At 36.3% G+C, this 27472-nt stretch overlaps 3 protein-coding genes across 5 annotated transcripts in view; all 3 read left to right on the top strand.

Annotated features, from left to right (window-relative positions):
- Nucleotides 1-242: 242 nt before the first annotated feature.
- vat1l (vesicle amine transport 1-like) lies at nucleotides 243-15268 on the top strand. Its single transcript, XM_028439710.1, is given in 10 exon segments — nucleotides 243-716; nucleotides 1189-1318; nucleotides 1753-1968; nucleotides 2777-2919; nucleotides 5690-5793; nucleotides 7022-7080; nucleotides 7203-7221; nucleotides 7224-7396; nucleotides 11865-11948; nucleotides 14370-15268. Coding segments are annotated over 10 exon segments (1389 nt in total). The 5' UTR covers nucleotides 243-354; the 3' UTR covers nucleotides 14469-15268.
- A 4100-nt stretch (nucleotides 15269-19368) lies between these two features.
- clec3a (C-type lectin domain family 3, member A) lies at nucleotides 19369-21990 on the top strand. Its single transcript, XM_028477256.1, has 3 exons — nucleotides 19369-19532; nucleotides 19610-19696; nucleotides 21463-21990. Exons 1-3 carry the CDS (start codon nucleotides 19421-19423, stop codon nucleotides 21858-21860), a joined length of 597 nt encoding a protein of 198 aa, XP_028333057.1. The 5' UTR covers nucleotides 19369-19420; the 3' UTR covers nucleotides 21861-21990.
- A 2907-nt stretch (nucleotides 21991-24897) lies between these two features.
- usp47 (ubiquitin specific peptidase 47) overlaps nucleotides 24898-27472 on the top strand; it is a 30448-nt gene continuing 27873 nt past the window's right edge. For all 3 annotated transcript variants that reach the window (XM_028477156.1, XM_028477147.1, XM_028477166.1), the window contains exon 1: nucleotides 24898-25201. In XM_028477156.1, coding sequence (XP_028332957.1) covers nucleotides 25157-25201 — 45 coding nt within the window. In that variant the 5' untranslated portion in view covers nucleotides 24898-25156. The remainder of the gene's footprint in view (nucleotides 25202-27472) is intronic.

Genomic DNA, 27472 nt, shown 5'->3' with positions numbered 1-27472 from the left:
AAAGGCACGTGGCGGCCACGTCCAGTGTCCCGCTCGGACCCCAAATGGGTCCTGACCCCAGGGTTGAGAACCCCTAGTTGATTTATTGTGACTTTAAAAAAAAAAAAATGATGAAAACAATTAGGAAAATCTTCACTCGACAAAATGAAAGCTGATCTACAGTAAACGTAAAGCCGCAGTAGGTCGTTATGTGAAGTTTCCACCACCAGATGGTGCTCTTTACACTCTGTGGTTAACGCAAAGATGTCACAGAAGGTGGATTTTCTTTTCAACTTGTGGAAGAAATAGTGGACTTTGGCTGCTGTGTGATGTGCAGTGCATCTCCGAGGTTTCAAATGAGAAACGGGGGCTGGGATGGTGTGTAGGATGGATGATGGTGTAGAAGGAGCGGTGATGCAGCGCCTCTCCGCCTCTGCTGCTGCTGCTCCAGCTTCACTACGGAGAAGGAGCGGAGCCGTGCAGGAGCTGGAGCTGGAGCTGGAGCTGGAGGAGTCCGACATGGCTAAAGAAGGGGCGCAGATGACGGAGGAGACCGAGTGTATGATCGACACAAACCCGCGGACAGAGGCGGAGGACGTGCGCTCACCTGGGAGTGCTGTGAAAGAAATGCGAGCGGTGATTCTGAGCGGTTTCGGAGGTCTGAACAAACTCAGGGTGGCCAAAAAGACAATGCCCGAGCCTCAGGATGGAGAAGTGAAGATCCGTGTCAAAACGTGGTAAATATGACAACACCTACCTGTATCCAACCACATTTTAGTGTTTTTACCTAAATATTTCACCTTCCTTACCCTACAGTCATTTAACATCTGGATGAAAAAAATTCCCCCTGTTGAAGCCACAGGTTGGCTTTTTAACAACCTGATTTTTTTTTTTCTAAACCTTTTTACTTCAACTTTTTACCCTCCAAACACTTTATTTCATTTTACCTGATCAATGATCTATATACTATACTACTTCACTTGTTTTACAGAGACAATCTGTTGAATCTGGCTTTATATCCACTGTGGAATATTGTTGATCATAATGAAATAAGCCTGAGGTATAGCCTATAACAGCTCAAACTGAATATTTGATGATCAATAAACCTAAGTGATCAGACAGTTTGGACTTTGGGGGAAAAAAGGGTTCCTGAAGATTTTAATGTCAACTTTAAAATCCCATGGTGGTTATTCTTGTTCTGTGCTGCAGTGGCTTGAATTTCCTGGATCTGGTGGTTCGTCAGGGGACTATTGATAATCCTCCCAAACCGCCCATCGTCCCTGGATTTGAATGCTCAGGAATAGTGGAGTCAGTGGGTGTGAACGCAAAGGGATTTGAGGTTAGTAGAATTAAGGCTGTTTCCCCCCTAATTATCAGATGCCATGACGTGTAACAATGCATCAGAGCCCATTTTACATTAACCATCCTCTAATTAATAATTGCATTGTTGGTAAGTGCATTGTGTGCTCCAGCTGCTTGGTGGGGTTACTTTACATGCTCTCTGTAGGCAAGGCAAGGCAAATGTATTTGTATAGCGCATTTCATACACAAGGCAACTCAATGTGCTTTACATGATCAAAAAGTGCAACAGAAAACATTCAACAGCTTAAAATCTATAAGAACATTATAGCTCAAAGACTAGGGTTGACTCTGTCTCCCAGCCTATGCTAGTATAGCTTTTGCATATTTTTACAATTGCATTTTCTCCAGGTTAATGAAGTTTGGAGGAAACTTCAAGTTCAGACAGGTTGTATGATGAAATGTCTCTCTCAGATAGGTGACAGAGTTATGGCCTTTGTAAATTACAATGCCTGGGCAGAGGTGGTGTGTGCACCAGTGGATTTCGTCTTCAAGATGCCCGATGAGATGACGTTTGCCGAGGCCGCGGCATTTTCCCTCAACTTTGTAGCTGCCTATATGATGCTGTTTGAAGTGGCCAATCTGCGAGATGGAATGTCAGTGTTGGTTCACTCTGCTGGAGGTGGTGTAGTAAGTCTTATTTTATACCTTTTTGTAAGTCACTCTTAAAATATATAGTTGTTCTGACTAAGGGTGTAAAAAATAATAATAATAATAATTTATACGGCGATATATCGCGATATTTCACTGCACGATTATCGTATTGATCCAAAAAAATGTCCAAATTGATTTCTTTAGTCATGTTTTTTCAACAACAACAAAAAAGCTATTTAATTACGCTAACATATGCATAGCACGTAAACCCCCGGTCACTGGGTGTCCGTGAACCACATCAGACCTTGTTAAACTATATCAGTAGCTTGGAAGCTGATTGGTTTTATTTCCATAAAACATACTGGGCACTTTATAGATGTATGTGGTAACTTAAAAAAAAAATAAAAAATTGAGAACTTAACAGAATCAGAATCTGTTGTTAAACTGTTTTGAAAAAAACATTTGATAACATACCACTTGTTTTTGATATTGGTACTTGAATTACAATTAGTTACCATTTACTTGTTCTCGCAAATTAAAAAAAAAAGAAGAAGAAATTAGTTGTATTTCATACCATTTTGTAGTTGTAAAGGTGAATGTTTTAATTATTGTATATATTGAAATGCATATTGTGTTATTTAATATTGGGATATATTGTATCCCGGCTTGCAAATCATGATTGTCATATTCATGGCAATGCACACCCCTAGTTCTGACTAAATTAATTATTTTAATTGTTGTAGTGGATGCCCATTCCTTTTGTGTCAATAATATACATATATATATATATATATATATATTATGTGCTTTCAGTTGATATCTGTGTTGTTATTGTTGCTTTCAGGGTCAAGCCGTGGCTCAGCTGTGCTCCACTGTTCCCAACATCACCGTATTTGGAATCGCCTCAAGTTTCAAGCACGCAGCCATCAGAGACTCTGTGACTCACCTTTTCGACAGAAACATCGACTACGTACAAGAAGTCAGAAAGTAAGAAAGCAACTGTGTCCTATTTTAGCAACAAAAAAAGTTAATATGACTTGTTTTTGTCAGTCCACTTCATTTGTTTGGTAATCTATTGGGAGGGCACCATGGGGTTGCCGATCAATCAAGTCGACTGATGTGATGACGTGGCCTTTGCTGAAGGCGAAGGTCTGTGGGAGGATGCAGATGCTACCACTGCTTACCTCATTTGGTATTGCATGGCAGCTGTCCCCATGGCAACCCTTTAGCTCCTTTGAGTGAGCAGCAGTCATGTGTAGGGTGGTGGAGGTCTGCACCAGCAACGCAGAATGACTGAGCCAATTAGGGTCGGGCAGCAGTAAAGCCTCCATCCGCTGACAACACGGTCACACAGTTCATGCTACCAAACACTGCTTCTATCAGATGATGCTGTGTGTGTGTGTGTGTGTGTGTGTGTGTGTGTGTGTGTGTGTGTGTGTGTGTGTGTGTGTGTGTGTGTGTTTGCGTTTCCTTCACTCAAAAGAACGTGAATACATTTAGTTTCAAAGAGCTGTTTCTAGGAGATGTTTCATGCTTTCCACCATGTGTATCAATAGTGGCAGTGGATTATTTTGTCCTTCATCTCACCGACCCACACATTCTTCCCAGGATCAAGTACAAAGCACAATTAAAGTAGCTTTTTTTTTTTTTTTTTTTTTTAAAAAGAAAAAAAAAATATGGTGGCGTGCCATTCATTCCTTCACATTCTGGACTTCTCATAAGAGCAAACCATTTATGTTGGGGTTTCTCTGTTCAAAATAAACATCATTAATAAGTTAAACCTTATTAAAACCGTGATTAAACAAGATTTATACCACTTAATTTATCTTTCATATTATCAGATTAACACTGCTGAGGTAAAAAAAATCTTATGCTGAATCTTCTTCAGTTCATGAATAACGGTTGGCTGAATGCAAATGTGCCGATATTAAGTTATAGTCAATTTCTGCTGCTTTTTTTTTATTTTATTTTTTTAAATCAAATATCTTTAATATAATAAGGCCTCAAGCACTTGAAAAGATAACCAGAGAACTGACCAGCAGGTATTTCAGGAATTCAGTTTTTGTAGAGTTTCATCAGAGGGGTATTTTAGGTCCATTAGTTTGTACTTCTTCACCAAACTTTCCAAAATACAGCTTTTAACACTCTATTTAAAAACCCTATGTTACGCTAAATTAACTTTTCTGTGCTTTAAACATGATAAAAGTGCTATTAGGGCTTCATACACATGCCCAAAGTGTTTTTTTATTGATTCCCTCAATCATTAGTTAGAGGGTGATTTGCTCCTTTCTTACTACAGGGTGAGCTCAAACACCTCGCTACAATTTGATGACGCGTTCCCACTTTGATGACGAATTTGACAAGGCACTGAGCTGGAGAAGCCGCGCCTCCAGGAAGCTCACTGCCGTGATTGACATGTAAACAGACACGCCCACGAAGGTGAACATTTCAGCGTCCTTCGCGCAGTGCAGAGGAGGAAGTTAGTGTCCCTTTTACAGACACGCCCCCTCATGAATATGCATAAGTGGGACGCAAATCAGCCCGTTTGTGTAGAATTGCTCAGAAAGTGACTTTTCAGGGGCTAAAACTCTGGAAAACAGGTGAGTTTGGGAAAATAAACCTCAAATACTATGTTTTTGGGATTTGATCTTCTTCTCAGTGCCTGCTAGTCACAATGCAGATATATTAAATAGAGCTTATTGGTCTGATATCAACCAGAAAACGAATATTGGATTTTATCGGACTGCATCTAAAATTTCCGATAAAAATGTTCCGCACCAGCACTTCTATCCATAGGTGACTGTGGCTCATACTACAACAAAGTAACCTACTGTTGCTGACTATTGTTCTCTGTTTGAGTAACATCACATGATCAAACCTTTTCTAACATTCCACACTACAAATTAAGTAACGAAAGTATGTATGATTCGTGCTGATGTCGTATCGGATCAATATAATATCGTTATCGGCCGATACGCCAGGCTGCAATATCGGTATCATTACGAAAGTGAAAAAGTTGTATCGGGACATCCCTAATATTAATAATAACTCTAGCTATACATTTTTGAATTCTCCATTGTCATGTACATACTTCTGTAATCCCTCATTAACTAAACTGCAACAAAAAATCCACAGTGATCCCAATTATCCAGCTCTGGTATTAACACAAATGTTAAATCTTGTGATTATTTATGAAACAGTTTAAAACATTGTTTTTCGTGCATTCTCTCAGCCGAATAGTTATTTTTTTAATGCTTTAAGACAACTGATGATTCATTTTTGATCAACTGTTTTTAAAATGCCTATTTGTTCTCAAGTTGTGGTGCCGAAGTATACTACGTTATTTAATTATTGATGACTGTGGCGTTGTGTGACTGACCACTTGTACATGAAGTGAGATTGCTTTCTTACTGTAACACCTGCGTCACGTCAAGAGGTTTTGGTGGGTTTTTATAGTCGCATTATATTTCACTTCCCTGATTCTATGAGGATCTGCTTCTGAGCCACTAGAGAGCTTTTGTCTGTGAAATTGTATGAGTGTCTCTGATTGATTTACAACACATTAAATTCACTTAAAACAATGAACTCATCAGTCTGTGCAACAGGGAAAACATATTGCACTGGGTAGCGGCCATCATTTTCAATGATACACAAATACAAAAAAAACCGGAGCCTGCAAAGGTCAAATATGTACCACAACAAAATGTTTGTATCCGTCCAGTAATTATGAACTAATTGCATTTCTTTGATGTGTTAGGATTTCTCCAGAGGGTGTTGACATAGTACTGGACTGCCTCAGTGGAGAGAACACAGGAAAGGGTCTCAGTCTGCTGAAACCACTGGGAACCTACATCCTTTATGGTGAGGACACACAGAAGCCTTTGTAGTGTGAATATAGAGTTTGTTCGACCAATGGTTCCCAAACCTTTCACAGTTCTGTACCCTCTCAGACATTTAACCTGAAGCCATGTACCCCCTACTTGTGCACACTTAAAAAAACATAATAATGTAATGTCAGATACAATGTAGCTCTACAGTGAAATTTGTCCCTGAATTTTACATATTCTGTTGAGGAATAAATGTTAAAAAAAAAAAAAATAATAATTTATCTGTATAAGCACACAAGAAAACATCTTTAGAATTAGTAACTTGTTAGCTTTAATCATTTTTTTCTTGTAAAATAAATCTACCAAACATTTAGTGATTGAACATTTAGCAGTAATACAACAATATAAATCTCCCTGAAACTGTGAAATACAACTTGCTAAAACTTTAATGAGACGGGTGAGGTTGAGAGGATGCACATAACTCTGCAATGTTTGACTGAATTTCATATTTGGCCTTTTTTGTATGAGATTGTTTCTCTTTCTGAGGCTGCCTGAGGGGGCTCTGCATGTGTAATATGTGGAAATAGTAATACATGACTTCTGGTTGATTTATATTCTAGTTTCCAATGTTGTTGGCACTGTTTTTTTAAATTATATTCACGTACCGTCGATGACAATTCACGTACCCCTGGGGGTACCCGTACCCCACTTTGGGAACCTAGGTGTTAAACAGTGTAGGACTTTTGAGCACAGCATAATCAATACTGACGTTTAATTTTATTCGCTGTATTTATTTTTTTATTTTTTAAATGAAAAATCCATTCTATATCAAAAAAAAATTAAAAAAAAGGTTTTGGTCATCTGGCTTTTTGTGTGGTTTGAAAAAATTAAATAAAATACTGTCAGCCGTTTATCATTTTTTCTACTTTTGAATGTAAAAAAAAATGTTTCCGTTCTCTTTTCAACTTACTTCTTCTTTATTTCTGTACCTAATTCATCTTGTCCAATAGAGGGCTGCTCCGAGGTCTTATGAACTGCGTTTTCCATTCATAGCAGGTTCCTGTTGTTTCCTTCTGTCCTGTCATCATAAATCTAATTCTATCATTAGAACTAATATTAGTTGTACACATACTGAATTAGTGCATGGACATGTTTGCACGATCCAAAGGTCTAAAGGTGCCTGCTGCACTCCTTCCTGCTTACCCAAATCAGCCTTGATTGTTTCGTGGCTTCATGAAACCATTGTATTTCTGCTTTTTCAGGCGCCGTCAACATGGTCACTGGGGAAACAAAGAGCTTCTTCAGCTTTGCAAATCTGTGAGTCAGAGCACCAGCCTGTCAACCATAAGTTTAAATGCAGTGTAATGACCCAGGGAATTCCAATTTATGGCAAATGAAACCAAAATGAGTCACTTGTGTTGTTTTGGTTTTTTTTTTTTTCAGTGGTGGCAAGTGGAGAAAGTGACCCAATAAAACTCTATGAGGAAAACAAAGTCATAGCTGGGTTTTCACTCCTCAGCCTCCTCTTCAAACAAGGAAGATGCAATCTTGTGAAATCAGTGATGGACAAACTCTTGTGTCTCTATGAGCAGAAGAAGATCAAGCCTGTAGTGGACTCCCTGTGGGCCTTGGAGGAGGTAAGAGTCGAAAGGCTGCCTGATGGAGCAGGGTTCTCAACTTGGGGTCGCAAGACACTGGGAAGGGGTCGCCAGATGCCTTTTTTATTTTTTAACAATTTGAGCTCATTTTTGCTTATTTTTCTGCAACTTTACCAAACTAGCCATATTTTAACCAAGTATCACCACTTTTTCCTGCCATATTTTTTCTCCTTTTAATGCATTTTTGCTACATTACTCCCATTTCTGCCACTTCTTTATCATTTTTTTCTACTTTCAAGACTTTTTTCCACCTAATGTCGCATATGTTCGCCCTTTCTCTTATGTTGACCCATATTGTCGCTTTTTAAGCTTCTTTTGACCATACAGACCCTTTCCAAAAAATTACAATATCATGGAAAAGTTGTTTAATTTCCATAATTCCATTCAAAAAGTTGAACTTTTATAGATTAAATTTCAATGCCTTTTCCAAACATTTTTCCACTTTCAAAACATTTTTAGCACTTATAACCCATTTCCACAATTTTTCCCACCTAACGTCAGATATGTTGACCCATTATCTACCTCTTTTGACCATATTCAATGCTTATTTTTGCCAGTTTAACCACATTCACGATTTTTCAAGCCCCTTTTTTTACCAGTTTAAACTAATTGTTCCTACTTTTCCCCTCACTTCTGCCACTTTTAAGCAAATATTGACTCTTTGAACCCTTTGTCCATTATTGGCCACTCTAATTTGCAACCTTTAACCAATTTTTGTGGTTTTATAAAACCCCATTTTTCCGCGTATTTTTTTTTCTGATTAAAACAAGGATTTACATCTTTAAGATGACTATATTATTTACTATGTAATGAAAAAAAATTCCGCACAAACGCCCTTCATTGGACAACTAATCTGATGAAGGGCGTTTAGCCCGAAACGTCCCTTTTTTTTTGGTGTAAATTAAAATTGGGAGCTAACCACGCAGTTGTGCTGACCTTTTTTTCATTGCATATTTGGATGTTTTTTGATCCAGCACACTGCCTCTAAAAGGGATGTGCATGTTTTTTTGATTGTGCTATATTATATACTATGGCACAAATAATAATAAACTTCCTGGATAACAGTAGATATTATTCAGATTAATAAATAAATGTGGTTATCACAGATTCATAGAACAATGGACCATCATTTGCTGACTTTATGGATGGGCCCCAAAAATCTCTCCCCTTTGTAGATGACCCTGTCTCTACATGTCTGTTCTTCAATGTTCATGTCTGTGTTCAACCACCTTCAGGTACGGTGGGGGTCCCCAGTCTCTGGCACCTTTATTTTGGGGGTCGTGGGCCTAAAAGGTTGAGAATTACTGTGGTAGAGAAGTCAATCTATCAATGCAAACAACAAAATATCCAACTAAACAAATTGAAAGTAATGTAGCAGAATTAGAGTGTGGACAATCTGTTATATGTTTCTGCTGTGGACACGATCAGCTGTTCTGGGGCGTCTTCCACAGATGGTGGGTAGGTTGAATGTATATACTCAATAATTATTCATACTCAAAGAAAATACTTATTCAAACATGCACCAGTCACTCTAGTGACTTTCTATAAGTCTGTTATGACATGATGTTGGGGTTTTTGTTTGGTTGTGATGAGGGATTTTTTAAAAATATGTTTTGTGCTCAAAAAGCTCTTCAAAAAACAAATCTTTTTCTGTGATGTTGATTTATTTAAAGGGAAACTTCAGACCAAGAAGTGAAATAAAGAGCCAGAATGGATGTGGAATCTGGGATGGTTTCCACATAATCATTCTCTGTGCCTGTCTCCATCCACTGAATGATTTTCTTTCAATATTTCTTCTCCCTCAAAAAGGCTTTAGACTTTTAATTAAAAAAAAAAAAAAAAAAGACGTAGTTCAGTTTATTAAGCGAACATGAATCTGATACAATTCGTCTCAAGCTACCCCGGGAAAGGGGCTGATGACATGATTTTTGGTCTTACATTTTTAATTCTCATGGGAAACTTCCTGTATTCTGTTGTTGAAAAACCTTGGTAGATTGCACACACTATTCATTGTAATCACTGCCCATGAAAAATCTCATTAGAGGGGAGGATAGCGTGGGATGGTGGTGTCAGGACAAAGCTTGCCTCCCTTGTGTATTTGCTTGAAAAACAAATCATGCCTTAAGTTTACCCTGCAGACCATAACGACATTCTTTCATTTCATGAACTATTTTAGACAAAACTGCCATTAAGAGAAAGAAGTCAGGGTCTTTCCTCTTAACCTTTCATTGTGTTCAGGTAAAGACTTTTTTGGGCTTCCACAAATGCAAGTACATTCAATATCTCCTTGTAGATAATGGGATTGTAAGAAAACGTCAACATTTACCAAATATTCCAAAATATGAGTAATTTATTTCCTCTCCTCGGAAAAGTTTTTACTCCGCAGCAAAGTGCTGGACTATTGTCTATTGTCTAGCTATTGTTTACAAGTTGAGTCCTGGCGACACGTTAGACTTTAGACAAAGAGGTAATTCACTCATGTCTGTGGGCTGTAATGAAAAGCAACTAAATGAAATACTGGGAGTTTGCTACATGTACACGTGTATTTAAAATGACACGTTAGGAGACAAAACCATGTTTAAGTGAATATTATATCATAAAAAGCTACAAGCTTATGAGATGTAAGCTAAAACCCCCTTTTTTTGGCCCAGTAGAGGGCGATGTGGAGCAACCAAAATTGTAACCTCATGGGGTTAGTGAACAATACAAGACTCATTCATAACAACATCAAATGAACTATAACAGAAAATACTTTTTGGGCCTCTATATATAAATGCTAGTAAAAGTACATTCAGTCACGCCCAGTAATTACTGCAGCAGTGCAGTGACTATAAATGTTTTATTGATTTAATAATGAATATTAGTCATGGGTGATGTCGGCTCACCGATATTATCGGTCAATATTAGTGATAAAATGTCACTTTTTCTTTTCTTTTTTCTAGATTTTTCCACCAATATTGAAAAAACGATATTTGATGTTTTTTGAGACAACTGCCTAAAATGAATAATATGGTACTTGTTTCCAAATGACCAAACTTCAACTAGTATTTCTTATTTTGCACCGTAATGTTTATTTGTGGAATACGTCTAGTGGGGCATTACATTAAAAGTTGCCTTAAGAAATATATAATGTGAGCTAAAATTAGGTTGGTGGGGAGGGAATCTGTGTATATACTGTATCTGTGTCTGTAAATATCAGAAACCAAAAATTTAGTGTTGGACAATATTGGATATTGGTGAAAATCTAATATTGAACCTCCCTTGTGGTAATATACATGTTTATTATCCACTGCCACAAAGTGTGAAGGGGGATATAGGTTTGAGCTCCATTTGTCCGTTCGTCCGAGTTAAAGGGGACAGCTTTTCTCAGAAACCATTTAACATACGATAATCAAATTTGGTGTGTGACTTCAGGGTATCAATACCTTGATGGAGTTCGAAAATGAGAAGCGAGCATTTTTTTTTTCTCGATTTATTGTCCCTTTTTCGTTTTTTTTTTTTTTTTTTTTAATCTGTTCGATGCATCTTCAAAGTGGACAGTTTTCTTCAGATACGATAACCAAATTTTGGTGTGTGGCTTCAGGGTGCCAATACTTTGATGGAGTTTGAAATGAGAAATGCCTTATTATTTTGCCCCGAGTTATTGCCCTGTGGCTGTTTTTCTTTACACTGTTTCAAGGTATCCTCAAAAGGGACAGCTTATCTTAGAAACCTTTTAAGATAGTTAGTCATTTTATATTCGGATGTTTTCTTATGTATACATCGAAATTCTTAGATTTAGGAAAGGTTGTTGAGTTATAATGACAACCAATCTGGCGGGGGATGTTGATGACTATGTCTTCTTGTTGCGTATATTATATATACAGTATAGTGTAATATAGAGTGAATTATATTTTCAGCCAAAACAAAACATTAATTGTCAAACAGAGACACTTTGTTGACAGTTTTAAGAACCACTGCTGCAGTGATTTATCCGATATAACGTGCAGTGTAAATTAATAGTTAATGATGAATAAAGAAGGTGATTTTTTTTTTTTTTTGCAGGATATGAAACCATTAAACTAGTTTGAAACTTTGGGTTTATGCATTGTGAACCTGCCAAAAGCTTCACTAATTAATTTATTAAAGCGCATATTGAGGTCTTTCCTGACTCACAACTTGTAGGGAATGGAGCGTTGTGCGAGTCATAATATTGCTGTGTTGGTATCCGCTGGCATTGACGTACTAATTATGATTTCGAACATCTCCCCACTGAGTGGATTAACATAATTGAATTAGCATTAGGGCTGTTTAAGTTTCTCAGACTGACAGAAATTAGAATTGCTCTGGGAAAACATTCTAGCAGCAGTAACTAAAATAACCTGAAAAGATTTTCCTGCATCGTGATTTAAAACATTCTGCTAAAATATTGCATGGGGAATAAAATATGTCCATGTTTTAATCTTAGGTGAAAGAAGCCATGCAGAGGATTCATGACAGAGGCAACATAGGGAAACTCATCCTGGATATTGAAAAATCTCCCACTCCACTGGTAAGTTGACTGATTATTATTATATCATGAATATTTTATTTTAAGGACATTTCATACTTACAACAATACAAAGAGCTGGTATATTCACTATTTCTGAGCATTTATTTTTTTACATACATTTGTTTCATATATGTGGCAGATGAGTTGACAATACTGCAACTTTCTATTTAGTTGTATTTGATGTCATAACTCAACAAACAAGGGATTACAGTTGCTTTATCCTATCAGAAAAGCTTAATCCAAAAATCTAGATATATAAAAACTAGCTAATGAACAAAAAAAAAATCTAAATTTTTTGATGATTTATTGTTATTTTGTATTCTGCTTAATCCTGGGGTGCGTGTGTATGTGATACACCATGACATTTCTAATCAATAATTTAGCATTATGTGAGAAACGTTGTGAAAAAAAAAACCTTATTTACGTTTTAATATGAACTCAGCTAATAAAAGTGGCAGTTTTTAATATAGTAAGTGGTTAGAAGAGGATGATTAACTTTTTTTGTTAATGAAGGAACACAATAACAACTGAATGCCCATCCAGGGATGTTTACACTCCTTCCCCCTCAGCTGGAAATAGCTTCAGCAAACCCAGGGACTCTGTGTGGGATAAGTGAGTACATTCAGGGGTGTAAAAGCAATTTTAAAAGTGAGGGTGTTCTAAGGTTAGGGCAACCGTCGACTCCCAATTTAGTTTATTAAAATGATTTACTAAAACAATGATAAAGCTGTTATTAAGTCAGTGATACTCAACATTTGGCTCTTTATGTCTTCATTTTAAATATTATTCCCCCAGAAAACCTTAAAAGGAGAAACTTTTTAACCCTTTTTTTTTTTTTTTTTACCTTTTTCTTTGGAACTTCCTTTGTCCCATTTTTTCCCCTTTTTCAAAAAAATTAAATGTTTTTTTGTTTTTTCAGATTTTAGCATCCTTTTGCCAATAATAATAATAATAATCAGTTTTTCTCATTTTTGTCTATTTTTGCAAGTTCTTTTTTTGATACTTTTATCTAACTAGTACAGTGCCCATCGGAAGTATGTCTTCATATAGTGGGAGCTTAAGTAGAGTTGTCAATTATGGCCAAATGAGTATGTGTTTGAAGGTTGGATGTACAAAGAGGTGTACATACTCTGTGCTCTGTAGTGTTTTAAAAATATATATTTGCAGGCGCAAAGTAAAATAGCGTGTGCGATTTCCCTGGTTTACTGTAATTCTATGGGACATGCGCATGATAAATGTGTTTATTTTCTGTAATGTATGTTTTTTGGAGTCATTATGTGTATTTTTGTATCTTTCTTTGTGTTTTTGTGCATTTTTTGTATAACTATTGTTTTTTTTTTTGTTGCCATTGTAGTGTGATTCTGTTGTCATTTTGTGTATTATTGTATAAATATTTAGTTTTGTGTATTTTGAGTCACTTTCATATTTTGTTGTCGTTTTGGTGTATTTTCTGTATTAAATGTTTTTTGGAGTCATTTTGTGTGTTTTTGGAGGCCTTTTTTGTACATTTTTGTGCATTTCTGTTGTCGTTTTGTGTACTTTTTGTATAAATGTTTCGTTTTTTGTTTTTTTCTGCCGCTTTTGGACAATTTTTTGCCACCTGTTACAATTTTTTTTTGTCACTATACTTACAATTTACTCAGCGCTGTTAACCCTTTGTTTACCTTCTCGGAACGGCGGCCTCGTCGAATGGCTGGCTGTGATTGGCTTGATCACCATTCAGTCAATCTTACTGAATCAAAATGTTTTCAACAATGAATCCCTCTGTGAAAAGTGAGGGAGATGATTTTTTTGTTTTTAGGAAAGTGCGGGTGTCACATCCACCGCATCCCACCACTTATCCTGTACATCCAGGGTCAAAGCAAAGAGCTATAGTGACCTCTAGAATAGATCTGTTGTAGAAAATATAGATCAAATACATCCTCAATAACCAGCTGTGTCAGCAGCACACTTACATTTGACATATGTAATATTGTAGCAAACATTTTTTACTATGTTGTATAGATTTTAGGCTGTGATGGTTTCTTGAAAATAAACCATCTGATTCATTTTAAAGGATTACCGTTCTGGTAATATTGCATGTATTTGTTTGTGCTACTGACAGTTATTTGTACTGTAATGTTTTAATACGGTGTGCACACCTGCCCGAGGACTGCAGAGGGAAATTAGCATGAGCTAAATCTGGTACAAAGCATCTTTTTGTAAGATCAATGTGTTTTGTTCATTATTGCTGTCAAATAAACTAATAAAATAAAATAAATAATAATAAATGTAGATACAGTCCCTAGATGTGACCGTGCATCAACCGAGAGTGTAATGATTGCATCACTATATGTCAGACCACTTTGTTGTTCACCTCCATTTTCTGAATGACATGCTCTGTAGACGGCTATTGACTGCTGGAACATTCTCTCAACATAGATGGCTGGTGACAGCACGGAAACCAGTGAAGCAGGGGAGGAGGAAGAGGAGCCTGAGGGAGACAATGACAGCAAGGAGCGAATGCCTTTTATCCATTAGACCAGATTGCCAACACCCAAACACACCAGGAAACTGTAGAGGCCACTGCACTTATTCACCACTGCGGAACACAACCACAAGTGTGTATTTATGATCCATGTACAGTATGTGTTATTGCCTCTGCTGTGCTGTTTGTCTATTGACATTCAGGCAATGCACAGTATATGAACACAGTCAGTGTTGCCACAAAGGCAATGGCTGCATGAGCCCTTTTTTTTTTTTTTAACTGATATATATTTTCTCTGTAATACATTGAAAATTTGCAAGTCAATCAGAAATAATACATTAGACACTAAATTGGCAGCATATTTTGTACTTCAAAATGTTTACAGGGAATGGTAAATGGTAAATGGACTTGATTTATATAGCGCTTTATCACCCACACTGAAGCAGTCCCAAAGCGCTTTACATATCAGCTCATTCACCCAATCACTCTCACATTCACACACCACATCTGATCAGCTGTCATATTTGGTCAGTTGGTTAGTTTCATGTTTGGTGGAGCACCAGTTTACAGATGGCATTAGTATAGGGTGGTTGGAGGAGGAGATGGAAACTACAATTTATATAAACGCAAAACTGGGTTACTGTGTTAGAGTTCTATGGCTTACACATACATAGTTAACAATCAATACAATGTGTTTCGTATCAAGTTTCCCCGCTACCTGTGATTATGCTAGCTTATAGTTTCATTTTATTTCTAAAAAAAAGAATAATCGAGGGGTATACTATACTGGCAGAAAAAAGGTGTAAAACGCCCACAACGTAAACAGTAATAGCAATATTATTGTATTTTACAGTTGATTTAAGACATGGGTCAGGGTTATTAGAGATACCAACTGAAAGCTAAAACAAGAGGAGGATCAGTTTTATGGGGTTATTTATTTCAGGTTCAATAATTTTAAGTGATCTTTCGTAATTGAGAATGTAATTGTAATTGACTGTCAGTGGAAAATGATATTTGTAATTTAAATCGTAATTGAAAAAAAAATCTGGTCACTGTAATTGAATTGTAATTGAACATGGATTATTGAAGACATAATTGTAATTTCAAAATGTAATTGACCCCAACCCTGCTGCTAACGTCATTTTTTGTGTCCTGGTATATATGGGACCGCTTCACTTTATGTGAGGGCTTTTTGCGATGTGCTGTCCAAATAGAAAAACATAGGAACAAGACGTCTTAAAATAATATTATGTATTTTCTTCTTCCCTAAAGTAAAATAAACTACTGGTTATAAAATATAACTACTCTGATAACCAGGACTAGTTCCATATTTGTGACCGGAACCAAACAACAAACACCTTAAACTACAGTAATAGTACAAATAAAACATTTAAACAAGGACACATGTATTATATTTATGGTTTGACAAATAATACAGTTTGTTAAATCTAGAAAAAAAAAAATGGAGAACAAAAAATCTTGTAAAATATTTATAAAAATAAGTGATGTGAAATGTAATAAATTCATAAACTGTGGTTACCTTGACACAAAAATGTCACGCAGAAGTGAAAGGTCTGGTCTCCACTTATCGTGGCTGACCAAGGTCGTTTTATCTGTGCCTCTCAACTAAAGTGCCAGAAAATGAAACTTTTTTTTTTTTTGTTTTGTTACACTGAGCTGGTTTTAACAAACAGGGAAAAAGAGCTGCACTGTGTATTAACTGTAACTGCATATCAGCGAGATTCTAATGGGATGCACTCAACTGTTCACAGTCAAGTGTTTTTATTTATATCTGTACATACATACAGATATTGAAATAACTCATTTGAGTCCTTCAAAAAAACTAAAGTTATCTGAATGACTCAGTTGTGCTTATACTGTATTATTTTCAACTTCCCAGAGAGAAGATAAAGAGATATTTTTCCAGCTACAAAAACTAGATTAAAATATTTTTCAATTACCGGTATGTTATTCTAGGAAATTAACGTAGCAGCAGTAAAACAAGGAGTAAACACAGCACACATTAGGGTTATAAACTTAAATATATGTGCGCGCATGCATGTGCAAGAGAGAATGTATATTTAAGAGTGTGTGTATGTTAATGTCTATTGTATTGTAAAAAAAAAAAAAAAAAAAATGAAACAAAAAAGTCACGTGTACTAGAACAATATTAGTGTGTGTTCTTATTAACTAGTTTGCTTGTGTTTTTTTTTTTTTGTCATATTTGTTTTTGTGTACTTTCTCTGATTTCAACTTTACCAGCTTAAATAAAGTTACTGTATGTGCAAAGCATTCATGATTGTTTTTGATGATTTATTCTAAAATGTTTAGATGCAATTTAACAAACAGTATAAATGCCTCAGATATATCAGCATGACAAAAAAAAACCCCATCAACTTCACTAATGCTCTTTGCAGAAACATAAACAACTCAGTTATACCAGATGGTTTTGTATTTCCAGACAATATTCAAATTTTATCTACATAGCCTTAGATATGTGCAACTATTATCCACAGCACAATAACCACCATCAAAATAATGGCAGAAGCATCTTGTTGGGTTTGTGGCAATGCAGCAAATGAATAACAAACTGCAGCACACTTTGTATTTTCTAACCCCTTTTATTGGAATGAGGATGAACTCCTCAGCATTTCTTCACAGTAGCCCATCTGCGGGATCCTGTTCTTGCCATCTGTATCACGGAGCTTTGGCAGCGTCTCCAACCTGCTGCCGGTTTGTCGTCTCTTGCTTCTGTCACTAATTTCCAATTAACGTTGAGGCATGTGCAAAATTTGCAGGGGGGCAGGAGGAGCATAGCCCCCCCCCCACCCCCCTACCCCCACCCCCTTTGCCCCCAGTGGTCAAAAGTTTTTGTTACAGTTTTCCCAAATGCATTCGGAAACATACAATTCTTAATATAATCTACATAATATACAAGTACCATAAAACACAGTGACTGTACAAAATATATATGAATTCATTTGTTGTTCTTTGAAAAAATACAAGTTATTTTTTGGCACTCGATTCATCCGACCATAGTCTTCCTTTCAAGGCTACACAATTTCTTCTTCACAATGTAAATGGTGAAGCGACATTACGGCCAGCAGTTTATGTATGGTACTGCAGCAAAAACTGTACAGATTTAAAAGGCTAACGAAAGTAGCTAGCCAAATCCTGCTAGCTGTTGTTGTGTAGGTTAGCTTAGCGCTGGTGACAAACGCCGTCTTCCTGTGCTAGAGAAACACTGTGTCAGATATTGAATATGGGTAACTTGGACGTGTTAAAGCCAGTGGTAGTATTTTTCTTGTGCAGGTGGAAGTCAAACAATTGAGACAAGGTTGTGGTTTATATAATTTGTGAAATTCTTGCCTTATTGTAATTGTAAATTTTTCGGTTTTGATTAAAGAACGAGAGGCAGAGATTGAGGAGGCGGAGCTTCTGGTCCATAAAACTAAGCAGGAAGTGAAGGCTGAAGAGAAAAAACAAAATGGCTCCTTAGGAAGGCCTCGAACCTCTGCAGCACGTCAGGATGATGGGAGTCATTTGAGCAGCTACTGCCATGTCACAACCCTTTTACCGCGTAACAGCGTCTATTGTTTTAATGCAACTAAATATTTCTCATCATTTGCTCAAATGTGCCATTAAAATAATCTAAAAAACAAAAAAAATAAATCAACTATGTGGTCATGAAGAGTTTTACTCTTGTTGTCAAGTTCAGAATGACTCAATGCTGTGTTCATCTTTCATTCATAAAGTGACTTCATTGATATCGTCATTACACACACTTACTCATCCACAAAAAATATGTTTTGTTGCAAATGATTGTTAAAATCAACAAAAACAGTAAAGCATCTAAGCTCAGTAGAGCAGTGGGAGTTTGGAGTTTGCACCTTGTTACGTGTGATGGGTTAACGTAATTTAAAAGTGTTAGCAGGTTACAGTTGAAATGAAAGGCCAAATGAAATAAAGATTGGAACATATATTAGGATTAGAGGTTAAAAATTGCATTACGAAAATTCAAAGACTGCGGTAATAAGGCTGACATTACGCTGTCATTAACATGAATAAGGTATCATGAAGTCTGTCATTAAGTGTTGTTTGCTAAGTTATGACATCTATGGAGCTATGTTGGCATTTTTTTTTTTGGGTTAAGGTTAGGGTTATGGGTTTGGGTAACGGACGACAGCGAATGACAGCCTTCATGACCCCTTATTCATTTCACACTAATGTAAGCTTTATGTATAAAACTTCAAATAAAGTGTTACCAAGACTTCTTCAAAGAGTGCTTGAACTGCTAGGTAAGGTTATTTTCAGGAAAAATGCTCAAAGTATGTTGTTTTATATTTACCTCCCCCTGCCCTCTGTGTACAACGTTTCATTCTAAAAATATGCCCCAGACTTGGACCTCCTTCTGCGTTTAACAGCAGCTTCTTTTTCAAATGTTACATAACTGGACGAGTGTGAACGCTTAAATAGACTTATAGCTAAAAATGTTTGGATGTCACACGAGAATACAAATGAAACTAATTGCTACTTTTGATTTATTAGAAGGCTTCTTTAATTCAGGCTGATGTGGTTTTTGGAGTGTTTTGATAGTTTGGAAATGAAAGTTTAAACCAAAAAGGACAAGGTTTGTTGTATAATTTGTTCCAGGTCTAAAACTGACGTGTCACAAAGAGAGAACTGGACAGAGACGAAACAATCAAAGATATATTAAGTTAAGTTTGAGGCAACATTGCTGAAGGCACCTTATCCTGAAGATTTTTTTTTAATATAAATAAAACTACAGACAAGGGCTGCATTATTTCCTTTTTTTTACTCCTTCACCTCTTCCTGATGTTTGGACAAGAACAGACCAATGCAAGGAGAGAGAGAGAGCCTGAAAAGGCACACAGAGGGCCTGTATATATATTTTAAGCTGCTGTCAGGTTCTTGGGCGTCTTTCACAAGCAGCACAAGGTGAGCTTCTGTGGTGTCTGCACTGTGAGACACACCAGCCTCAGACATGGCACGCCTGGCCTTCCCCGTCCTCTACGTTTTCTGCTTCTCTTTATTCCACTTCTGCTGCAGCCTTCCATCTCGCACCAGGAAAGCTGTTTCACCACGTCAATCTGGAGGTAATGGTACACATCCCTGTATTTCTTTTACCAGACCTGATGGGTTCTTATGTATTTTATCCTTGTTTGAGGTGCAGCTGCAGGGGAGGAGGATGTGAAGTCACAGCTTGAGAGGTTGTGGCAGGAGGTGAACTCACTGAAGGAGATGCAGGCCTTACAGACAGGTACCATCCTCATTATGTACAGAAAGACCAAAAGAGACATGAATGTTGAGGCAATTATAGACAGAAGCGAAAGTAACGGATTTCAAGTATTCACGTTACTGTAATTAAGTAACTTTTATGGGTACTTGTGCTTTTTTGAGTGTATTTCTAAATCAGTAGTTTGTACTTAAGTATGTTTTAAAAGAAGTAAAGTAATTAATTACATTTCTACACCCAACCAATACTGAGTAAATTATTATTTTTGATCAACGGACATTGTGAAACTACAAAAAATAACCAGACAACAATCACATGCATAACATCATAGGCAACCAATCAGATTAAACGTAATGCACGGCACCAAAACAGCATCGAATGGAGGTTATTTTCTCAGTTTTAGAGCTTACTTTTTTTTTTTTTTTTTTTAATTGAATTCATTGGTGTTATTTATTTAAAAAGGAATTACATTTTAACACACCTTTTTATTTTATACAGATGCCTTTGTGAAAATAAATTAAGTTCCAACTTTACAAGATTTAATTTCTACCTTTTTAAGTTTATGTATGAGATGTTTACTGCAGCAAGGTGGCAAGATTTATTACCAAAATTAAATATGAGGGGAGGGGGGAATTAACTAGTAACTTTTTGCTTTTAGTGCTGTTAAATCAATACTCTTTTCACACCTCTGACAACAGATGATAATGTACTTTTTAGGCTTGTTAAAAAAACAATCAATTTGTTTAGTTGCCAATGGTGTTGATTTATTGACCACTGAAATGTCATTAAAGAAAGATATTGATTATGACTAAGATGATGTTTGGCTGCCAGGAGTGTTGACTCACCAATAGAGGGCAGCAACACTTATTCTGGCTTTTATCAAACTAAGAAATTGTAAAACTGAAATAATTACATTTAGAGGAAAAAATATCTTTATGCAGAAAGCTTGTTTTCATTTTTTTTTTTTTTTTTTTTTGGAAAATGTTTATATGGCTAAGGTATCTTTAGCAGAGATGTAAAGATTACTGATATATCCTACTTAAGCAGAAGTACTGCTACTTGATGATTGAAGTCATACAGAAAATACTCAAGTACAATTAAAAAGTAGCTCAATTAAATAGTACTTAAAGTAAAAGCTACTAGTTACTCTACCCCACATTTACTGTTGGTAATAAATCTATGGTTCCTTTGCATACAGTAACATCTCATGTATACATTTAGAAAGAAAGAGACAAAATGCTGCTCACAATTGGAAGTTCATTTATTTTCCACAAAAACATCAAAATGTACATTTAAAAAAATAATAATAATAATAATACCAATACATTCAATTCAAAATTCAAAATTCAAAAATAAATCTCAGGCTCCAATATACATTTATTAAATTCTAAAACAATGCCATGCCAAATGTGTTATGTGGGTAACAACATGATAGGTAGAATTGAACCCCAACCTGATCTGTTGAAAGTGGCTGCATGGTCATTGATCAGAAATGACATGATGAAGAACATGTGGATTATGTTCAATGTGCCATGAAATGGAAATAAAAAAAATATTTTAAATAAATTAATAATTTACTCAGTAATGGTTGGGTTCAGAAATATAATGAATGGCTTTACTTCTTTTAAAATGTACTTAGGTACAAGTACAATCACTGATTCAGAAAATACTTTAAAAAGTACCCATAAAAGTAAGTCAATTACAGTAATGAGTACATGTCATCAATTACTTTCACCTCAGATCTTCATAATCAGGTATACACCATTGAACTGATATCCGTTCATTTCCAGTCTGTCTCAGAGGCATCAAAGCTCACAGGAAGTGCTATCTTACAATTGAAGAACCCAAACACTACCATGAAGCAAACGAGGACTGCATTGCACAGGGAGGAACGCTTGCAACTCCACGGGACATCATGGAAAACAGTGACTTAAAGGACTACGCAAAGAGGAGTTCTCCAGGATCCAAGGACTTCTGGATCGGTGTGGCGGACATAATCAAAGAAGGCCAGTATGTGGATGTCAACAGCCTGCCTGTCACCTTCTTCAACTGGGATCGCTCTAAGAAGCAGCCCACTGGAACCAAGAGAGAGAGCTGTGTGGCTCTGTCTGTGGCTGCACAGGGAAAGTGGCACGATGAGGTGTGTCGCAGTCTGAAGAAGTACATCTGTGAATACATCATTCCCTGAAGACCATCCAACAAACAAACACAAGTTTAATTCAGTGAATGAGTGCACAAGATTTTTTTTTTTTTTTTTTTTTAATGATGATACAACTACTCATTACTAATTGTGTTCTGAGGCTGCATCTCACTTTTCATGAACTCGGTTCTTTTTTTCTTTTTAAAGCTGGTACATCTTACAAAAAACTCAAATTAGGGCTGGGCGATACAGACCAAAACTTATATCTCAATATTTTTTGTCAAAATGGTGATATGTGATACAAATCTTGATAATTTTAATTCAAATGAAGTCTGACCAAATTCTGGGTTAAATTTGCTGATGCAAAATGCCACACACAGGCACATTTATTAGCAAACATCTGCACAATATATTCCACTTTTGGCTTTTTTTTTTCCTGTAAAGGACAGCACGTGTGAGTGAGTTCTAAACTTGTCTAGGGGAAGGTCTGGGTTAGGACGCATTCAATTCATCTAACTGTGCTTTGTATGCTGTTCTGAGAAGTGGTGAAAGCAGCGACTCCTAAAACAAGTGTTTTAAAACAAAATAAGCTATCAAAAATATACCGTATATATCGATATAGGCGATATTGTAATTTTCCATATCGCCAAAATAGAAAACTCAATATATCTTGAATCTCGATATATCGCCCAGCACTAACTCAAATAACTTAATAATCCAAACACATTATAGGATTTTTTTGCTGTGAGATGTCGAAGCATTCATGTTCATAAAGTCTGAGGTTAACACATAGATATAAAGAAACAAAAGAAAACAGACCAAAGTTACTTACTGTTACTTTGTCATTTTCTTTTTTCTCTCTCTGTTAATATTGTCAGAGAGAACTAGGGATGTCCCGATACAACCTTTTTGCTTCCGATACGATACCAATATTGCAGCCTTGAGTATTGGCCGATAAAATATCAATACTTACTTATTTTGTAGTGTGGAATATTAGAAAACGCTTGATCAAGTGATGTTACTCAAACAGAGAACAATTCAAGTTCGCTTCAGTTATTTTATGGTGGGAACAACTGAGGGCGGGGAATAAACAACGAAAACTTATCGGTGAGCTTATATCGGAGATTTTAGATGCAGCCAGATAAAATTTGTTATTCGTTTCCTGGCTGATGTCGGACCGATATCCAATATCAATATTGGATTGGGACACCCCTAGAGAGATCACTTGTCACATGCTTTGGGTGTCACTCTGATAACATTCATTTCAAACTTGTAAAGGTTAAACATTCTAAAATAAGGCTAAAGCTTACAATCATGAGTGTGAGTTTTGTCTAAATGAAATTAAACTATAATTTAAAATGACTTTTTTTTCTCCTCTAAGCCAGTGATTCCCTTAACAATTTTTGACTCGTGTAACCCATGAACCTATTTTCAATGTACGAGTACCCCCTCATCACTCTATTGGCACCTCCTTTTTACTTACATGTTGTGCATAATTTCTGATATTTTACAACTAAATATAAATTCTCCTCAGAGATACAACTAGTGATTGCTAGTTAAACTAAGTAAAGAACTCTTTCCAAGTGTAATACAGATATAAGTCAATAATCTCTTAATTATTCAGTGATAAGTTTGGTAATCTTCAAAATATGCTGGTGGGGTTTCTGAACATAAAAATATGGATTTTCTTTGGTTGGGGTACGTATGAACACTGTTTTGGGTTGACATGTATGACTTTGACTTTGAATGCCTTTTACATGTAGTTTTGCTTTTTCCATTGATGTGATTTACTTACAACCGGTGGTTAAACTGTCTGATGAACATGTACTGTGTCATATTGGAAATAAATTAATAAATGTTTTCGAGTACCCCTGTAAAGTGCTCCAGTAGAAGAGTAGAGTGTCCATGTTTTTTTTTTTTTTTATTTCAAAAGGAGAGGACAGTTCACCCTTGAAAATGTATTTTTCAAACAAAACACTTTCTTTTTATAACAAAGACTTGAAGAAAAGAATAAAAAAAAAACAACTCAAATCATCCACCTTTATTAAGCATAAAATAATATGTCCTTGGCAAATCTCAAAATGTACTTCAAATCTCTGAATCGTTGAAACAATATCAAAAATATTGCCCACTAGAAATACAAATTGGAACTAAGGACTCACAGAACAGATCAATATTAATGTAATAATAGATTTTATACTTACTGTTAATAAATTCTTCAAACACTGAGCTTTGGAGCCCTACAGAGCCCCTTTGGATGTTAGAGATTTGTTCAGTAACTCTTTATACTTATACTAACTAAAAACAATGACAAAATAATAATTTTTAAATATATAACAAATAATTGAGTGTCGCAATATCCAAATTGGAGTATGACACAAATATTGTTTTTTTTTTTTTTTTTAAATCCATCTGTTAATTTAATGCTATGCAATATATAAGTCTAAAGCTTTAAGAAAATAATGTAAAAATGTTTATCATATTTATAAAATATTACTTATATTATTATATAGTATACTTATTATAAATTTATTTTTAAAAAAATAAAGAAAAAAAAAAACTTCAATATTAAATGTACCATAATCATGCAGTTTGATTAATTTTAACACTGACCCTCTTCCCTCTAACATGTACTTTTAAAAGGCAACTATTGCTAATCAGACTGTGGAAGTGTGATCAGATTAAGATCAAGTATTTTAATTTGATTAAATAATATAGCTATTTTAGTCACAAAATAAATGGAAAAAAAAATTAAAATAAAATAAAAAATATTAGTAAAAGGTAAAAAAATATATATATTTTGTATTTACTAATGTTTAAGAAAGAGGTTTCGAACAAAGCCAAATGAAAGACAATAAGAAATGCAAATAATTGTGTAAATTACATGTTCTCCATTAGTTCAGGTTTCAGAGATCAAGTCTCTGTGATTGATTGTACATGTCTATGTGCCAGTCTATGTGTGTGTAACTCATTTTCTGAAGGATTCACAAAAATTCGGGGGGGAATCCCAAACGATATTGTTTCCATAAACGTTGAATAATAAAAACGCAGTCACCAACGTCACTGTGCTTTTACGCGTCAAAGTGTGCACGGAGCGTGACGTCAGAGCTACAGGAGCGAGACACCGGCCATTTTTCTGCTCTCACAGCAGGACACTTTGTGCTTGCTGCTGTCACCGAGTGTCGCGATCCACAAGCCCAAAAAACTTTTACCAACTTTACCTTTGTTGTCCGAGCACAAAAACTTAAAACAAACCAAGCACAAACCATGTTTGTGTTGAAGGCTGCACAGTTTCTCCGCTGACATCCTGCTCCGGATAGATGCCTGTCTAAACTGTCGCACAAATGGAAACGGTGCCGAGTGAAGAGAACCAGTTCGTACACAGAGAGGTGAGCTAAATACGGGTCCAGTCCTGGTTTGAAAGCCTGTCTGAGTGTCATCTATTTCACTTGTGGATCACACACTTGAAACAATGACAAATAACTTTCACCGTACTTTTGGAGTTGCTAAATCTGGCGTAGCATTTGGATGCTAACTCTACACGGCTAATAGCTAAGCTCGAAGTGAACGGCCTTGGCTAAACGGAAGAGCTAACAGTTATCAGCTAGTTTTGAAGACGGAGTGACTCGGTTTAGCGACAAAAATGTTTTGTAGGATTGTTTTGCACAAACACGGCCTTCCAAGTTGGTTTTAACACGTCCAAGTTACCCATATTCAATAACTGACACAGTGTTTTTCTAGCACGGGAAGACGGCGTTTGTCAACAACACTAAGCTAACCTACACAACACCAGCTAGCAGGATTTGGCTAGCTACTTTCGTTAGCCTTTTAAATCTGTACAGCGATATCCAGAGCTTATCGAAGTGTGTTTGAAGCTGTACTGTGTAACATAGATACTCACATCTTTACCTGGTGTGTTGCAAGGAAGTACTTTTGTTAAGTTAGTATTGTGCATAAAGATCCGTTTCCTGAACCAGTCCTGCTGTCAAATGCGGACTGTTAACTGTTACGCCCAACGCTACAATAATCAATTATAACCTTTTGGAAACTGTCTATTTTAAGTTTCTGTGAGATGTAACTTAGCTTTGTGACCAACATATTATCCATTTGTTATACACTGCTAAAAACAACACAGCCTAGATCTCATGGATGAAATATTCCAGTCTTTATTAATTCCATAGTGGAATGAGTTGAAAACAAAATAACATAAGAATTGAAATCTAAATCTTTATCCTATGGAGGAATGGATTAGGGCTGAGCGATATCGACCAAAACTCATATCTTGACATTTCTTACACAATAATTTCTTACCTGCAAGACAATTCTGGGTTAAACTTGGTTATGCAAAAGGCCACACAGACACATTTATTATCAAACAGCTGCACAATATGTGAGACATGTGTGAGTGAGTTCTGTATTGTGGCTTGTTTAGGGGAAGTTGTGGGTTAGGATGCACTCAGTGATCATCTAACGGTTCTTTTCATGGTCTTCTGAGCAGTAGTGAAAGCAGTGACTCCTGTAAAGAATATTTTATCACAAAATAAGAATTAACATGAAAATATATTGATATAGGCAATTTCGTAATTTTATATATTGTCAAAGTAGAAAACATCTATATATATTGCCCAGGTCTAGAATGGATGCAGAATCGTACTCAACATTAAGGGGAAAAAATCCTGTGGAAATTCCATATTGTGTGTGTGTGTGTGTGTGTGTGTGTGTGTGTGTGTGTGTGTGTGTGTGTGTGTGTGTGTGTGTGTGTGTGTGTGTGTGTGCGCGCGCGCGCGCGATGCACTCACTGCAACACCTGCACATGCTCCTGATGAGATGACAGATCTTCTCCCAGACTAGGATCAAAGCATCAGACATCTCCTTGACAGTTTGTGATGTAAGTGACGTGGTGTTGGTGGATAGAATGACACATGATGGCCCAGATGTGCTCGATTGGATCCAGGTCTGAGGAACCAATAGGCCCATACATAGTGTCAATGTCTCCATCTCGTAGCAACTGCTGATACACTCCTGCCACATAAGGCAAGGCATTGTCATGCGTCAGAAAGAACCCAGGGCCCACTTCTAGGGCTGAGCGATATATTGAGATTCAAGATACAGTATATCGAGTTTTCTATTTTGGCGATATCAATATTTTTATTTTTTTTTTTAGCTTATTTTGTTTTGAAATACTTGTTTTACGAGTCGCTGCTTTCACTACTTCTCAGAACACCAAAAAAAGCACAGTTAGATGGATTTCTGAGTGCGTCCTAACCCAGACCTTCTGCTAAACATCCACACGAAAGAACTCACTCACATGTGCTGTCCCTTCTAGGAGAAAAAGCCAAAAGTGACACATTTTGTGCAACTGTTTGTTAATAAATGAGCTTGTGTGACATTTTCCATCAGCGAATTTAACCCAGTATTGTCTCTCTGTTAAGACTTAATTTGAATTAAATGATCGAGATTTAGATTTTATATCGCCATTTTGAGATATTTATATCCATATTACCCAGCCCTAATCAGGTCACCGTTACCAATCACTACCTCAGTTATTTTGTCATTGTGTAGGAATAAAGGTAAAACTAGGGCCAGGATAACGTGTCAACGTAATCAATGACTTCGACGCAACAAATACGTTGACGCAAAATGTGCGCGCCGATGCATTG

Source organism: Gouania willdenowi, chromosome 3 (genome assembly GCF_900634775.1).
Source record: "Gouania willdenowi chromosome 3, fGouWil2.1, whole genome shotgun sequence".
Taxonomy (NCBI): Eukaryota; Metazoa; Chordata; class Actinopteri; order Blenniiformes; family Gobiesocidae; genus Gouania; species Gouania willdenowi.
The sequence above is the reverse complement of the archived record's forward strand: the minus strand, read 5'-3'. Positions and strand labels throughout refer to the sequence as shown.

Excerpts from the sequence above, each read along its gene's own strand:
- clec3a (XM_028477256.1), top strand. The coding sequence starts at position 19,421 with ATGGCACGCCTGGCCTTCCCCGTCCTCTACGTTTTCTGCTTCTCTTTA. Across the intron at positions 19,533-19,609 it reads TTCACCACGTCAATCTGGAG|CTGCAGGGGAGGAGGATGTG; the intron begins GTAATGGTACAC and ends TTTGAGGTGCAG. Across the intron at positions 19,697-21,462 it reads GATGCAGGCCTTACAGACAG|TCTGTCTCAGAGGCATCAAA; the intron begins GTACCATCCTCA and ends GTTCATTTCCAG.